At 39.4% G+C, this 15,278-nt stretch overlaps 1 protein-coding gene across 4 annotated transcripts in view; it reads right to left on the bottom strand.

Moving 5' to 3' along the window:
- Positions 1-15,278, bottom strand: part of CDC42BPB (CDC42 binding protein kinase beta) — a 422,828-nt gene that overhangs the window by 338,850 nt on the left and 68,700 nt on the right. For all 4 annotated transcript variants that reach the window (XM_053697422.1, XM_053697423.1, XM_053697424.1 and 1 more), the window contains exon 2: positions 11,092-11,183. In XM_053697422.1, the coding sequence (XP_053553397.1) occupies positions 11,092-11,183 (92 nt within the window). The remainder of the gene's footprint in view (positions 1-11,091; positions 11,184-15,278) is intronic.

Genomic DNA, 15,278 nt, shown 5'->3' with positions numbered 1-15,278 from the left:
TTACTAGAGACATACATACCTTGCAGAAAATATTAAACTCCTACATATGGCAAAGAAAACCGCCTAGACTGTCCCAAAATGTCCTATATACCCCTAGAGAGGGAGGTGGTTTGGGAGTTCCCAATTTACACTGGAACAGAGCAGCTATATTCCTAGGCAGAGTCGTTGACTGGTGTAGTCAAAACAAGCGCTCTCATAAAAAAATGGTCCAATTAGAGGGACAATTATTAAACGAACCACATATGGGCGGATTATGTTGGGCCCCGACAATTTCTACAACGTTGCTAAATACTGGTAGGCCATACACTATTTTTAGCGAGACTTGGTCTGCTTGGTTAACTTATAGAAATAAATTCACTCACATATCCACGCCATACTCTCCACTGACAACATTGTTATACAATAGAGAATTAGAAAAGGGTAGATCTGGGTGCAGGTGGGTTCCTAGAGAAGTGAGCATTTTATTCCAATTTATAATTTAGTACGAGACGGTAAAATGCTAAGTAGACAAGCTTTGCAGGAACAAGGGCACAATTACTTCCCTACATGGTTTACTTTCCACCAGACTAGACATTATATATTTACACATAAAAATAAGAAAGATTTTTTACGATTACCAACTGCCTTTGAGTCACTATGCTTAGGTACGGTGCCTGTAATGACAGGTATAGTGTCAACTGTTTACAAATACATCAGGGATTCACATCTTCCTTCTAGACCCACTTATGTACAAAAATGGGAAAGAGAAATGAATGTGCAGGTATCCTCTCAACAATGGAGACGTTGGTCCTCCTACACGGCAAAATCCTCACACACATCTTCATGTATGGAAACTAATCTAAAGATCTTACTGAGGTGGTATTTGACTCCCAATAGACTAAAATATATGTTTAGGAATGCGAGTAATAGGTGTTGGAGAGGGTGTGGTCAGGAAGGCACTATGTTTCATATCTGGTGGGATTGTACTCATCTGCGCTCATATTGGAGATTATATATATATATATAGATAGATAGATAGATAGATAGATAGAAATGGGGAAGGTGACGAGCCTTATTTTAGAGTTTTCTCCAACTTTGGCAATTTTAAATGATCTCTCTAGTATTTTCTGCAAATTAAGAAGTAACATAATCCAGATTATGATTAACGCTGCTAAGAAACTGATTCCAAGATTTTGGAAATCTCCACATATTCCAACTATCGAAAGCTGGTTGAAACAGGTGGACTTTATAATTAAAATGGAAAGATACTTTATTTTTCTATTAAGAGATTAAACGTATATTATGATATTGTTTTTCTCTGGGAACAATACAAATTTGCTAAAACACTAGATTAGAGGAAAGGGCTTAGAGCTTTATATTTCATTTCTTAAACTAAACAAGGCTTTCTTAATCTCCTACATAGTATCCTATAATTATTAATTGATAGAGGATATGAGTTTTTCGTATATCCGACTTAAAGTGTGATAAATCATATGAGACATGAGCTATCGTTCAACCCTGGGCAATATTGAAATTTATATCAAAGTGTATTCTAATTATGGACTAGGACAGTTTATAGTCTAATGTTATGCAAATGTTTTTTTTTTGTTTTTGATTTCATGAGGCGTTGATATTACTTTTATTCAAGATGACTATACTATGATTATGTACTGTTCTATACTGACTTTAACCAGGAGGTCTAAATGAGGACGGTAAAACAGTACGAGTAATTTTCTGATTACACCGCCTAGCTGGTTAAAATTCATGTTTTGTTATAACACCAACTGTTGGGATAAAAAGACTTTAAAAAGATGAACACAAGATACAGTGGAGTTATAGAATATGTGTAAACACATAATGTGATGTTGATATTATGTATGCATGTCAAGTTACAAATAAAGCTTTTTTCAAACCAAAAAAAGAAATAAAAAATTAGCCAACACCACATGTGTTAAAGGCCACATGAAACCAATGCAGAGGTGCAGATGTAGTTCATTAACCCGCACTTATATTGTTATTTCTTTGCAATTAGCAAAGCCTCAAGCAAAATGATATCCAAAATTTTAAAAAAAAAAAGATTCAGACAACACATCAAACCAGTATGCCGCCGCACTGGTGACGGTAGCAATACACACCACAGGTTGCCATTGTAAACCCTGGTGTACATATATCTTTTTTAGTAACCCTTTCAACTTCTTATCCATAGGATCCTTAAAGAAACAGCTATTCTCTATGGGAATAGTGGTTCTCTTAGCCAAAGTGGAAATTGCCTCTTCCACCTTGGGGACCGTCTGCCAAGACTCCTTGATAGAGTCAGCTATTGGAAACATCTTCTTAAAAATTGGGGTTGGAGAAAAGGGGATACCAGGTCTCTCCCATTCCCAAGCAATAATCTCTGTAGCCCAGTCTGGTACCGGAAAGACCTCCACCGTGGAAGGAACGTCAAAGTATTTGTTTAACTTACTTGACTTCTTAGGACTGACCACGACAGTCATGTCGGAGTCGTCCAGAGTGGCCAAAACCTCCTTAAGTAACAACCGGAGGTGTTCTAGCTTAAACCTGAAGGATACAACTTCAGCGTCAGTAGAAGGAATTACACTGTCTGAGTCTTTACCCTCAGATGCTACCGAAATATCTTCCTCCTCAGACTTCTGGGAGGGAACATTTGGAATAGCCACAACTGTGTCAGAAACCTTACTCACTGATTCCTTACATTTCTTCTTGCGCTTTTCCCTGTAGCATGGGAAAAGCAGACAGCGCATCGGTTACTGCAGAAGATATGTGGGTAGCTATGTCTTGCAATGTAACCCCAACTGGAGTTGGGTATTGCATGTGTGGACGATGTTGTTTGGGACACTTGATGAGAAAGCTGCAGCATATCTTGAACCGGGGACCCCTGAACAGCATCCGCCTTAGCTAATGATGGCTCAGATTCAAAAAGTCTATCCCTGTAATGTTATGTTCTTTCAATACATGAGGGACAAAATGGAATTGGGGGTTCCACATTAGAGTCAAAACACAAGCCACATGTAACATTTTGCAGGGACTCTTGATCCATCTTTACTCAATTTATAAACAAAATAAACAACAGCTTTATTTAAGTTTGAAAAATAATAACACCAAAAACAAAACAAAAAAAAACACATTACTGTCACTTTAAAGTAAAAAGAATCTCCCTTTATTCTTTTACTACCGCAAAAACATCAGTTTACTATAACCCTCAGACAGCCTCCTCACCTCAGCACTCCTTGCTGAGGTGCCTACCTGTCCCCCTGTGAACCGGATTACTCAAACTACGATCCGGACTAAAATCTAGCTGTTCAAAAACGGTTACGGTATAACACTTTAAGCAGAGACGCAGCAACACACCCTGAACCGAAACTAACAGGAAGGGCTACGGAAAGGCGTGCAACACTAAATTGCTGCCTCAGAAGCACGCCCTTCCTATTCGTGGGCGTAACCTAACTAGAAAGAAGCCGGCCGCCATTATTATCAATGCCAGAGATGTTGCATAATCTCTGTAGTAAAAAAACACAGACACTCTGTCCCACAAAGACCAGAATGAAACCGGAACATTAACCATATCAGAGCCTTCAGAACTGGAACAATAAACTAAATCTGAGCCTCTCTCCAAAAGAATTATACGTCCCCAGTGCTTGCACACACTGCCTACTAAAATCCTATTAACCCCAAATAGGATTGTTAGTGTCCCAAAAACAGGCTTAACTAAAAAAAAGTGCCACATTCTTCAAAGAAATTAAAATTAGGCACTTACCTGAAGAACAATCTGCCCAGCAGCAGGGCAGCTCACATGGTATGAGAGGTCCTCTCCCTCACATGGGCCTGTGGGAAAAATAGGAAAGGCTGAATAATTCTAATTAGGCTTTCCGGGTAGGGCAGCAACAACTATTTGGGAGGCGCAGTGAGGATTATACCCCACAAGTTCCTAACTGCTTAAAAGCCACCACTACTCTACTGAATAGACTGACATGGGCTACGGCTAAACCCCTGGAGGAAGCAAGACAATCTTGCTCTGCTTCAAAATAATAAAATCTTGATTAAAAAATCTTCTTTTAGACACCTAAACTTTACCACCTCCTTGCTTTTAACGTAGGCAAAGAGAATGACTGGGGTTGGAGGGAAGGGAGGTGATATTTACAAGCTTTGCTGTGGTGCTCTTTGCCTCCTCCTGCTGGCCAGGAGTGATATTCCCAATAGTAATAAGAGATGATTCGTGGACTCACTGTGTCATTAGAAAGAAAGAGCTGCATGCCCTTTTAAAGGGCAGTAAAAGAGCTGCATGCCCTTTTAAGAGCAATGCCCATACAAATGCCCCTTTAGGGACAATGGGTAGTTTATTTTTTAGTGTTAGGTTTTTCATTTTGGGGTGTTAGTGGGTGGGTTTTTTTTTTTTACTGTTAGGGGGGTTTTATTCTCCAGCCTCTTGCATGCATTGCCCCAGTTACTGCTGAAGCGGCTTTTTGGTTTGAGTCTCTTGAGGAGGCTCTACAGGTAGAGACCCCGCTAGATGATATTCTAGACAGGATTAAAGCTCTTAAGTTAGCTAACTCCTTTATTTCTGACGCCATTTTTCATTTAGCCAAGCTAACGGCTAAGAATTCAGGTTTTGTCATTTTGGCGCGTAGGGCGCTATGGCTTAAGTCCTGGTCAGCAGACGTTACTTCAAAGTCTAAGCTTCTTAACATCCCCTTCAAGGGACAGACCCTATTCGGGCATGGTCTGAAGGAGATCATTTCTGATATTACTGGAGGAAAAGGTCACGCCCTTCCTCAGGATAGGTCCAATAAGTTAAGGACCAAACAGAATAATTTTTGTTCCTTTCGAAACTTCAAGAGTGGCGCAGCTTCAGTTTCCTCTAATGCAAAACAAGAGGGAAATTTCGCCCAGTCCAAACCAGTCTGGAGGCCTAACCAGGCTTGGAACAAGGGGAAGCAGGCCAAGAAACCTGCGTCTGCCTCTAAGAAAGCATGAAGGAGTAGCCCCCGATCCGGGACCGGATCTAGTAGGGGGCAGACTTTCTCTCTTCGCCCAGGCTTGGGCAAGAGACGTCCAGGATCCCTGGGCATTAGAGATTGTTTCCCAGGGATATCTTCTGGACTTCAAAGCTTCATCTCCAAAGGGGAGATTTCATCTCTCAAAATTATCTGTAAACCAGATAAAGAGAGAGGCATTCTTACGTTGTGTTCAAGACCTACTGGTTATGGGAGTGATCCACCCAGTTCCAAGGGAGGAACAGGGGCAGGGCTTCTATTCAAATCTGTTTATAGTTCCCAAAAAAGAGGGAACTTTCAGACCAATCTTGGATCTCAAGATCCTAAACAAATTTCTCAGGGTCCCATCCTTCAAGATGGAGACTATCCGAACCATCCTCCCTATGATCCAGGAGGGTCAATATATGACTACCGTGGACTTAAAGGATGCTTATCTCCACATTCCGATTCACAGAGATCATCATCAGTTCCTCAGGTTCGCCTTCTTAGACAGGCATTACCAGTTTGTGGCTCTTCCCTTCGGGTTAGCCACGGCACCAAGAATCTTTACAAAGGTTCTAGGGTCCCTACTGGCGGTTCTAAGGCCACGGGGCATAACAGTGGATCCTTACCTAGACGACAATCTGATACAGGCGTCGACTTTTCAAATCGCCAAGTCCCATACGGACATTGTTCTGGCCTTTCTGAGGTCTCACGGGTGGAAGGTAAACGAAGAAAAGAGTTCTCTCTCCCGTCTCACAAGAGTTTCCTTCCTAGGAACACTGATAGATTCAGTAGAAATGAAAATTTTTCTGACAGAGGTCAGGTTATCAAAGCTTCTAACTTCCTGCCGTGCTCTTCATTCCACTTCTCGGCCGTCAGTGGCTCAGTGTATGGAAGTAATCGGCCTAATGGTAGCGGCAATGGACATAGTTCCGTTTGCCCGCCTACATCTCAGACCACTGCAACTTTGCATGCTCAATCAGTGGAATGGGGATTACACAGATTTGTCCCCTCTGCTAAATCTGGATCAAGAGACCAGGGATTCTCTTCTCTGGTGGTTATCTCGGGTCCATCTGTCCAGGGGAATGAGTTTCCGCAGGCCAGAGAGTGGACTATAGTGACGGCAGATGCCAGCCTTCTGGGCTGGGGCGTGGTCTGGAACTCCCTGAAGGCTCAGGGTTCGTGGACTCAGGAGGAAGCCCTCCTTCCGATAAACATTCTGGAACTGAGAGCGATATTCAATGCTCTTCAGGCTTGGCCTCAACTAGCTGCGGTCAGGTTCATCATATTTCAGTCGGACAATATCACAACTGTAGCCTATATCAACCATCAGGGGGGAACAAGAAGCCCCCTGGCAATGTTGGAGGTTTCAAAGATAATTCTATGGGCAGAGGTTCACTCTTGCCATCTCTCAGCTATCCATATCCCAGGAGTATAGAACTGGGAGGCGGATTTTCTAAGTCGGCAGACTTTTCATCCGGGGGAGTGGTAGCTCCATCCGGAGGTATTTGCCCAGCTGATTCAACTATGGGGCAAACCAGAACTGGATCTGATGGCGTCTCGTCAGAACGCCAAGCTTCCTTGTTACGGGTCCAGGTCAAGGGATCCCCAGGCAGCGCTGATAGATGCTCTAGCAGTGCCCTGGTCCTTCAGCCTGGCTTATGTGTTCCCACCATTTCCTCTCCTCCCTCGTCTGATTGCCAAGATCAAGCAGGAGAGCGCTTCGGTGATTTTGATAGCACCTGGTGGCCACGCAGGACTTGGTATGCAGATCTGGTGGACATGTCATCCCTTCCACCATTTACTCTGCCGCTGAGGCAGGACCTTCTACTCCAAGGTCCTTTCAAACATCCAAATCTAATTTCTCTGCGACTGACTGCTTGGAGATTGAACACTTGATTTTATCAAAACGTGGTTTCTCCGAGTCGGTCATTGATACCTTAATTCAGGCTCGAAAGCCTGTCACCAGGAAAATCTATCATAAGATATGGTGTAAATATCTTCATTGGTGTGAATCCAAGGGTTACTCATGGAGTAAAGTCAGGATTCCTAGGATATTATCCTTTCTCCAAGAAGGTATTGTCAGCTAGTTCCTTAAAGGGACAGATTTCTGCTCTGTCTATTCTTCTGCACAAGCGTCTGGCAGATGTTCCAGACGAGGCGTTTTGTCAGGCTTTAGTTAGAATCAGGCCTGTGTTTAAACCTGTTGCTCCACCATGGAGTTTAAATTTAGTTCTTAAAATTCTTCAAGGGGTTCCGTTTGAACCTCTGCATTCCATAGATATCAAGTTTTTATCTTGGAAAGTTCTGTTTTTGGTAGCTATCTCTTCAGCTCGAAGAGTTTCAGAGTTATCTGCCTTACAGTGTGACTCCCCTTATCTGATCTTCCATGTAGTTAAGGTAGTTTTGCGTACCAAACCTGGGTTTCTTCCTAAGGTGGTATCTAATAAGAATATCAATCAGGAGATTGTTGTTCCGTCACTGTGTCCTAATCCTTCTTCAAAGAAGGAACGTCTATTAAACAATCTTGACGTGGTTCGTGCTTTAAAGTTTTATTTACAAGCTACTAAGGATTTTCGTCAAACATCTGCATTGTTTGTCGTCTACTCTGGACAGAGGAGAGGCCAAAAGGCTTCGGCATCTTCTCTTTCTTTTTGGCTGAGAAGCATAATCCGTTTAGCTTATGAGACTGCTGGCCAGCAGCCTCCTCAAAGAATTACAGCTCATTCCACTAGAGCGGTAGCTTCCACATGGGCTTTTAAAAATGAGGCCTTTGTTGAACAGATTTGTAAGGCGGCGACTTGGTCTTCGCTTCATACTTTTTCTAAATTCTACAAATTTGATACTTTTGCTTCCTCGGAGGCTATTTTTGGGAGAAAGGTCTTGCAGGCAGTGGTGCCTTCCGTTTAAGTTCCTGCCTTGTGCCTCCCTTCATCCGTGTCCTAAAGCTTTGGTATTGGTATCCCACAAGTAATGGATGAACCCGTGGACTGGATACACCTTACAAGAGAAAACAAAATTTATGCTTACCTGATAAATTTATTTCTCTTGTGGTGTATCCAGTCCACGGCCCGCCCTGTCACTTTAAGGCAGGTGTTTTATTTTTAAACTACAGTCACCACTACACCCTATAGTTTCTCCTTTTTCTTGCTTGTCTTCGGTCGAATGACTGGGGGTGGCAGTTAGGGGAGGAGCTATATAGACAGCTCTGCTGTGAGTGTCCTCTTGCAACTTCCTGTTGGGAAGGAGAATATCCCACAAGTAATGGATGAACCCGTGGACTGGATACACCACAAGAGAAAGAAATTTATCAGGTAAGCATAAATTTTGTTTTTAAACAAATTTACAATTTACTTCCGTTATCAAATTTGCTTAATTCTCTTGATGTCATTTATGGAAGGAGCAGCAATGCACTACTGGGAGCTAGATGAAGACATTGAGTGGGCCAAGGCAAAAGCCATATCTGCGCAGCAACTAATCAGCCGCTTGTTCCCAGTAGTGCATTGCTGCTACTGGGCCCACTGAGATGGGCTTTTCAATAAAAGGTTACAAAGAGAATAAAGCAAATTAGATAGCAGTTAAGTAAATTGGAAGGTTGTTTAAAACAGCATGCTCTGCCTAAATCATGACATTTTTTATTTATTTTTTATTTACTGTCCCTTAAAGGGACATTAAACCCCAAAATTTGCTTTCAAGATTCAGATAGAGAATACAATTTTTAAAAAGGTTTTTAATTTACTTCTATTATCAAATGTATTTAATTCTCATGTTATTCTTTGTTGAAGAGATACCTAGGTAGGTAGCGTGCACATGCCTGAAGCCCTATATGACAGGAAATAGTGCTGCCATCTAGTGCTCCTGCTAATATATAACATGGCTGCAAAACTGCTGCTATATAGTGCTGCAGACACGTGCACACTCTTGAGCTTACATTTCTGCTTTTCAAATAAGGATAACAAGAAAACGAAGAAAACATGATAATAGAAGTGAAGTAGAAAGTTGTTTAAAATGTTATGTTCTATCTAAATCATGAAAGAAAGAAAAAATGGGTTTTATGTCCCTTTAAACTCCCAAACAATAGAAAGCATTTTTAAAATGAAACTTGCCCTCTTCAGAGTATTTAAAGAGACACTAAAGCCAAAATTAAACTTTCATGATTCAGAAAAGGATTTCCAATTCACTTCCATTAGCAAACTGTACACAGTCTATAATTTACATACTTTCTGAGAGACCAGCTACTATTGGCCATTGTATACATATGAGTGTGATTCGCTGTCACATGAGAGAGGGGCACGAAAATGAAGGAAATTTTGAAATGTCAGAAAATCTGCTCATTTGAAATTCAGAGTAAGTGTTACTGCATTGTCTTTTTAGTATGCATTTGGTGATTAAGCAGTTAATACTTTATGTAATGGTCCTTTAGTAATATAATACAATACATTATTTGATAGGGGAATTAATGAATAAATAAAACGTACGTGCACACTAGGGCTGTGCGCTTAATTGCATGATGCAATTAATCAAGATTTTTTTAGTCTTGTAATTTTCAAAATCGCAAGAGTGCGCAATTTAAAATTTTCTTTTAAAAATCCTGCATTGTTAAACATTGCAGTTAGGGCTGTGCGATTAATCGCATGATTTTATTTTGCTGCCACAATAAAAATTGACAAAACTTTAAAGGGACATTAAACACTCTTTTTCTTTGCATAAATGTTATGTAGATTATCTATTTATATAGCCCATAAAGTTGTTTTTTTTAAAAATGAATAGTTTTGCTTATTTTTAAATAACATTGCTCTGATTTTCAGACTCCTAACCAAGCCCCAAAGTTTTAGGAGAATACCGGTGTATACCTACTCCAGCTTGCTCCTGTTTGTGTAAAGGGTCTTTTCATATACAAAGGAAGGGGGATGGGGGGGTCTCTTATTTCCCACTTGAAATGGGCTTTCAGCTATCTTTTCAACAGAGCTAAACTGAGAGCTTCTAAGTAAGTTTTTAAACAGTTTTATACTGGATTTTTATATCATTATCTGTGCATCTTATTCTTTATAGTAGTGTCTATTACATGCAGTTAAATGAAAATTGATGTATACTGTCCCTTTAAAGGAATAGACTAGTCAAAATTAAACTTTCATGATTCAGACAGAGCAGACAATTTTAAGCTTGCTGATTGGTGGCTACATTTAGACACCAATCAGAATGCAATACCCAGGTGCTGAACCAAAAATGGACGGGCTCCTATGCTTACATTCCTGCAAATAAAGATTCCAAGAGATCAAAGAAAAATTGATAATAGGAGTAAATTAGAAAGTTGCTTAACATTGCCTGCTCTATCTAAATCATGAAAGTTTAATTTTGACTAGACTATCCCTTTAATTGATTATTGTAATTTAAAATTGACTGCACTGTTCTGTGACTGCTAGTTTTGTTGTTTGTATTTTATGGTATAATGCATTTTATATTGAGAAATGTGTTTAACAGTTATTTTTTTTTTAAATCGCTATTAAATCGCAATAATTTTATGGCCAAAATCGTGATATTCAATTTTTCCCATATCGCACAACCCTAGTACACACTCAACAAACATAGAAGACAGCAGGTAAGAAGCAGAAGGCCCATTGAGGCTAAACCACATTTCCGTAATTCATTTTTACAATAGCTTTACACATACCCAATACATTTTTCTATTGCGTAAATCATGTAGGGATGTCTTCCAAGTAAATAGCAGGCGTTAATTAGCGCTGTGATTTCAGTTCTCAACAACACACAAAAATAAAGGTTTTGAATATCAAACAGTGTTTATGCAACACCTTTAGATTAAATGACTCCACTGTTCATAGTTTTGTATCATTTCATGCACAACATATAGGATTTGCGCGCCAGTGGGAGGCTGTGTAAAATCTCTCTCAAACGTTTTCCGGCATTACAAACAAGCAATCTCACCCACAAACAAGTTACTTCCGAATATTCACAGCTTTGCAAAGTTCCAGCAATAAATCATTTAACATATCGGGATCAGTAAACAAGAGAATTAGAGAAAAATCTGCACATGCCGAGTAGGGAGAAAAGATAAACATTTACAGCTTGGGCAAATACTTGTCTTATGTTGCAATCTTACCTCCCCGAACGCTCCCCTGCCAATAACTTTTATAATCTCAAAGTCATCCCGATGAAGTTGCATTCCCTTGAGAAGCTGTGTAAATGGTTTTGCTGTGGATATAAAACATACTACAGTTAGAAAATGTGTCCCATGACATGCAGCTACAATTACCTATTCATGTTTAGTATTTGGGCCGGTGTTCTGTCAATTTTTGCTACCCTCTCAGTGTGCATGTACACACATCACTGCATACCACGTATGTGTGGAATACGGTGATGTATGCGCACTGGGAGGGTAGCAAAATTCGATGGGTAGATAGCAAATCTCTGCACTTTATCCGCGCATGATCGGGGCTGCATGCACCCTTACAGTTAATGAATTTAGGAGTAACCTTTAATAGTGATAATATATGGAGCTGCAAATTACTGTTAGAGAAACTGTTTAGTTAATTTTATTTGCATATCGAGGATGCGCGTGGCAGACAAAGCGTCAAGATTTCATATCTAGCCATCGGATTTTGCTACCCTCTCAGTGTGCATGAGTGTACATAAATCACTGCATTCCACACATACTTTACAACATATGTGGAATGCTGTGATGTAAGTAAGCGCATGCACACTGAGAGGGTAGCAACATTCGACGGGTATCAAAAATAGAACACTGGCTAATCTATTTTCTTAACCCCTTAATGACCACAATGTACCCTGTATGTCACTTAAGGGTTTTTTCAGGACATAATAGCACAAGTCTAGCAAGAACACGCTATTAATACCCTCCCTCCAGCAGGCTTTGTGGAATAGAGCAGTCTTAACGCTGGTGGCAAGACCGCGCTATAAAACAATCAAGTCCCAAAAAAAGGCCAGTGACATACAGGGTACGTCGCTGGTCCTTAAGGGGTTAATGTGGCATAAAAACACAGAATTGTTGTACTTCAGCCAGTTCCCAAAATGCTTTGGTCATATGGATCATATTTATAGTTAAAGTATTCTAAAACTTTCGGGGGGGTTTTGCATCAACTTACCATCAATTTCATATACTACACCTTAATATATCATCACATGCCTATTTTTACAGTCAAACTAAGTTTCTGAATATTAGAAAAATTAATTTTTATTTTCTACGATGACGTCATATCAGCCAACACTCAAATATGGGCCATGCACGATCCAACTCACTTTCCAATAGTTGTTAGAATTTGTGCATCTCATTAACTGGCGATGTTGTCCAAAAGTGCATGCGAAGTAAAATAAAAACTCTCTTAAAAATTGTACGCTCAGAGCTATGAAAGTTCACTTTAGATTTCATTAATCAAACAGAGCAAACACGTTTTAAGAATAAAAAACACCGTACTTCCAATCTACTACTATTATCAAGTGTACATATCTTTCTTGGTCTCTTTTGTTGAAACTTCGCTAATTTTCATGAGTGTATACTGAGGGTGGTTCAGGAACATACATGTGTCATGCATTATGCCTCTGCAGTGTTTACAATGTTTTTAACAATAGTTATACATATAGTGAGGTAAATTAAGTTACCTTCTCATTACCTTCTCATTAAAAGGACATTTAACGGGACAGTCAATACCAGAATTTTTGTTGTTTAAAAAGATAGATAATCCCTTTATTACCCATTCCCCAGTTTTGAATAACCAACTCATATTAATTTACTTTTTACCTCTGAAATAACCTTGTATCTAAGCTTTTGCAGACTGCCCCTTATTTCAGTTATTTTGACAGATTTGCATTTTAGCCAATCAGTGCTCACTCCTCGGTAAATTCACGTGCATGAGCTCAATGTTATCTATATTAAACACATGAACTAATGCATTTAGATTAGAGGCAGACTTCAAGGTCTAAGAAATTGGCATATGAACCCCCTAGGTTTAGCTTTTAACTAATAATACCAAGTGAACACAGCAAAATTGGTGATAAAAGTAAACTCCAAAGTTTTTTAAAATGACATGCTCTATTTAAATCATGAAAGGTTTATTTTGGACTTGACTGTCCCTTTAAGTCGAAAAATTACACCCTGCAATTTGTTAGAGCATGTAATTTTAACACTAACGACCCAGTAAAGGTGTTAAACACATAGCTTAAAGGGACATGAAACCCAAAGTTTGTCTTTCGTGATTCAGATAGAGAATACAATTTTAAACATCTTTCTAATTTACTCCTATTATTTATTGTGCTTCCTTCTCTTGTTATTCTTTGCTGAAAGGTTTATCTAGGTAAGCTCAGGAGCAGCAAAGAACCTAGGTTATAGCTGCTGACTGGTAGTTGCATATATATACACCGATTTTTATTGGCTCACCCATGTGTTCAGTTAGAAACCAGTAGTGCATTGCTGCTCCTTCAACAAATGATATCAAGAGAACAAAACAAATTAGATAATAGAAGTAAATGGGAAAGTTCTTTAAAATCACATGTTCTATTTGAATCATGAAAGAAAATATTTGGGTTTCATGTCCCTTTAAGTACTGTTCTCTGCTGGTTCTAAGTAGACAAGGCTAATGACCCAATTAGCAGCTGCAGTCACACAGCCAGCTGTTACCTACTACATTTCCAATTTAATAATAGGTATTTTTTTCAATATAAATTTAAAAAGCTTTATTTTAAAGGTTGCCGTTGTAGCCATGTTAACTTTTAAAGTGTACATGACCTCTCGCTAATACAGCTGGTAATGACACAAGACATATTGCCATTACAACATGCTGCCCAGAATACTGCAGCTTAGCTGTATCTATTTTTTAATAATACATTTCAGTAGTTTGCCCAGCCTAAGTATTCAAGCACTACATCACACGCACCTTTCTGTATGATCATTGTAGGGTGCTTTGCTAGCAGTTTTCCATTTAACTCAGATCTCAGATTTATTGAAATCTATAATCCAGAAGACATGCTAATTCTAAAGAGCATGGCGCCCAGTATTTGTCAAGCCCTGGTTAAACTACTGATCAGATAACATACTGCCAACGTCATAGAATAAAAAGGGCTTTGAACAAACTTATGGAGGCTTTTCAAAAACGATCTGCAACACTAGGAGGAGATGTAGATGGGACACATAACTCAAATAAAACCACTCCATTCAGTACAAATACATTCTTGGATTAAATATTATGCTATGGTTAGGAAGGAAATTATTCAATGTGTTTTTTAACTTCATGAAAAAGCATGACTAGTACGGTGTGTGCGTATTTTCAGACACACCAGGCGTCACATATCCTGCGAGTCATGGCTCCTAGGATTTTATATCTGAATTGTGGGATTATTGCACATGTCTATGTACAAACAACTTTGATAATCTAATGAATGCAGTGTTCTCCACAGAAAATGTTGCCAGCCGTGGAAGTACCCAGGTGGGAGCAGAGCTACTCCTTGCAAAATTATAACATTTCCTGCTATCTAAAGCACAAATGTATTACAATTTTTTTAACATATGTGTCTTTAATGATAATTTGTGCCACAAAATATCAGGAAAAAATTATATTAGCAAATTTTAGCTCAACATTGGTTTAAATCCCGGGTGGGTAGTCATAAAAGTGGACCCAAGGTCCTGGGGAGAACCCTGGAATGTGTGTGGCCGCCACCTCAACATTTCTGTTGGCTCCCAAATTTCATATACAATTTGTCATCCAATGCACATACTTCAGGTATTAAAAACTGTTCAATAATTATGGTAGCAGTTTGCTATAAGAAAAAAATAAAACATCGGTTTCTACAATGGGTATTATGAGGAGAATTTGTTGCTCCTGTTCCGCACTACTATACATAAAACTCTTAGTTACCAGAAATAGCTTCATCTCAATAAGCTAAGGGGTGAAAGTGCACTCGCCTTGGTTGGGAAGGGATTGACAAAGTGAATCAAATGTAGAAGCCAGGGAATGGACTTTACATGACACCCTACTTTTTGACTCTCGTCACAATAAGAAAAACAATTCTCGGTATTAAATGTACGTAAGGCACCTCTCTATATTCCACATGACTTCTAGGTTTCAGGTAAATTTGTCAACCAAGAAAATTATCCTAGAGATTGGGATCTAAGAATTAAGATATTAGGAGCTATAGCTACCTGGCTCTGTGAATTTGTATAATTTTGGGAGTATTCATGCACCTTATTGGCCAGTGCCACAGACATACATCTTTGTTCCTTTTTATGATACAGCATTTCTGTACAAGTCCTCTTGCATCCTAAACAGGCACCATGCA

This window comes from Bombina bombina, chromosome 1 (assembly GCF_027579735.1).
Source record: "Bombina bombina isolate aBomBom1 chromosome 1, aBomBom1.pri, whole genome shotgun sequence".
Classification (NCBI taxonomy): domain Eukaryota; kingdom Metazoa; phylum Chordata; class Amphibia; order Anura; family Bombinatoridae; genus Bombina; species Bombina bombina.
Note: the sequence above shows the minus strand (reverse complement) of the source record. Positions and strands in the feature narration are given on the sequence as shown.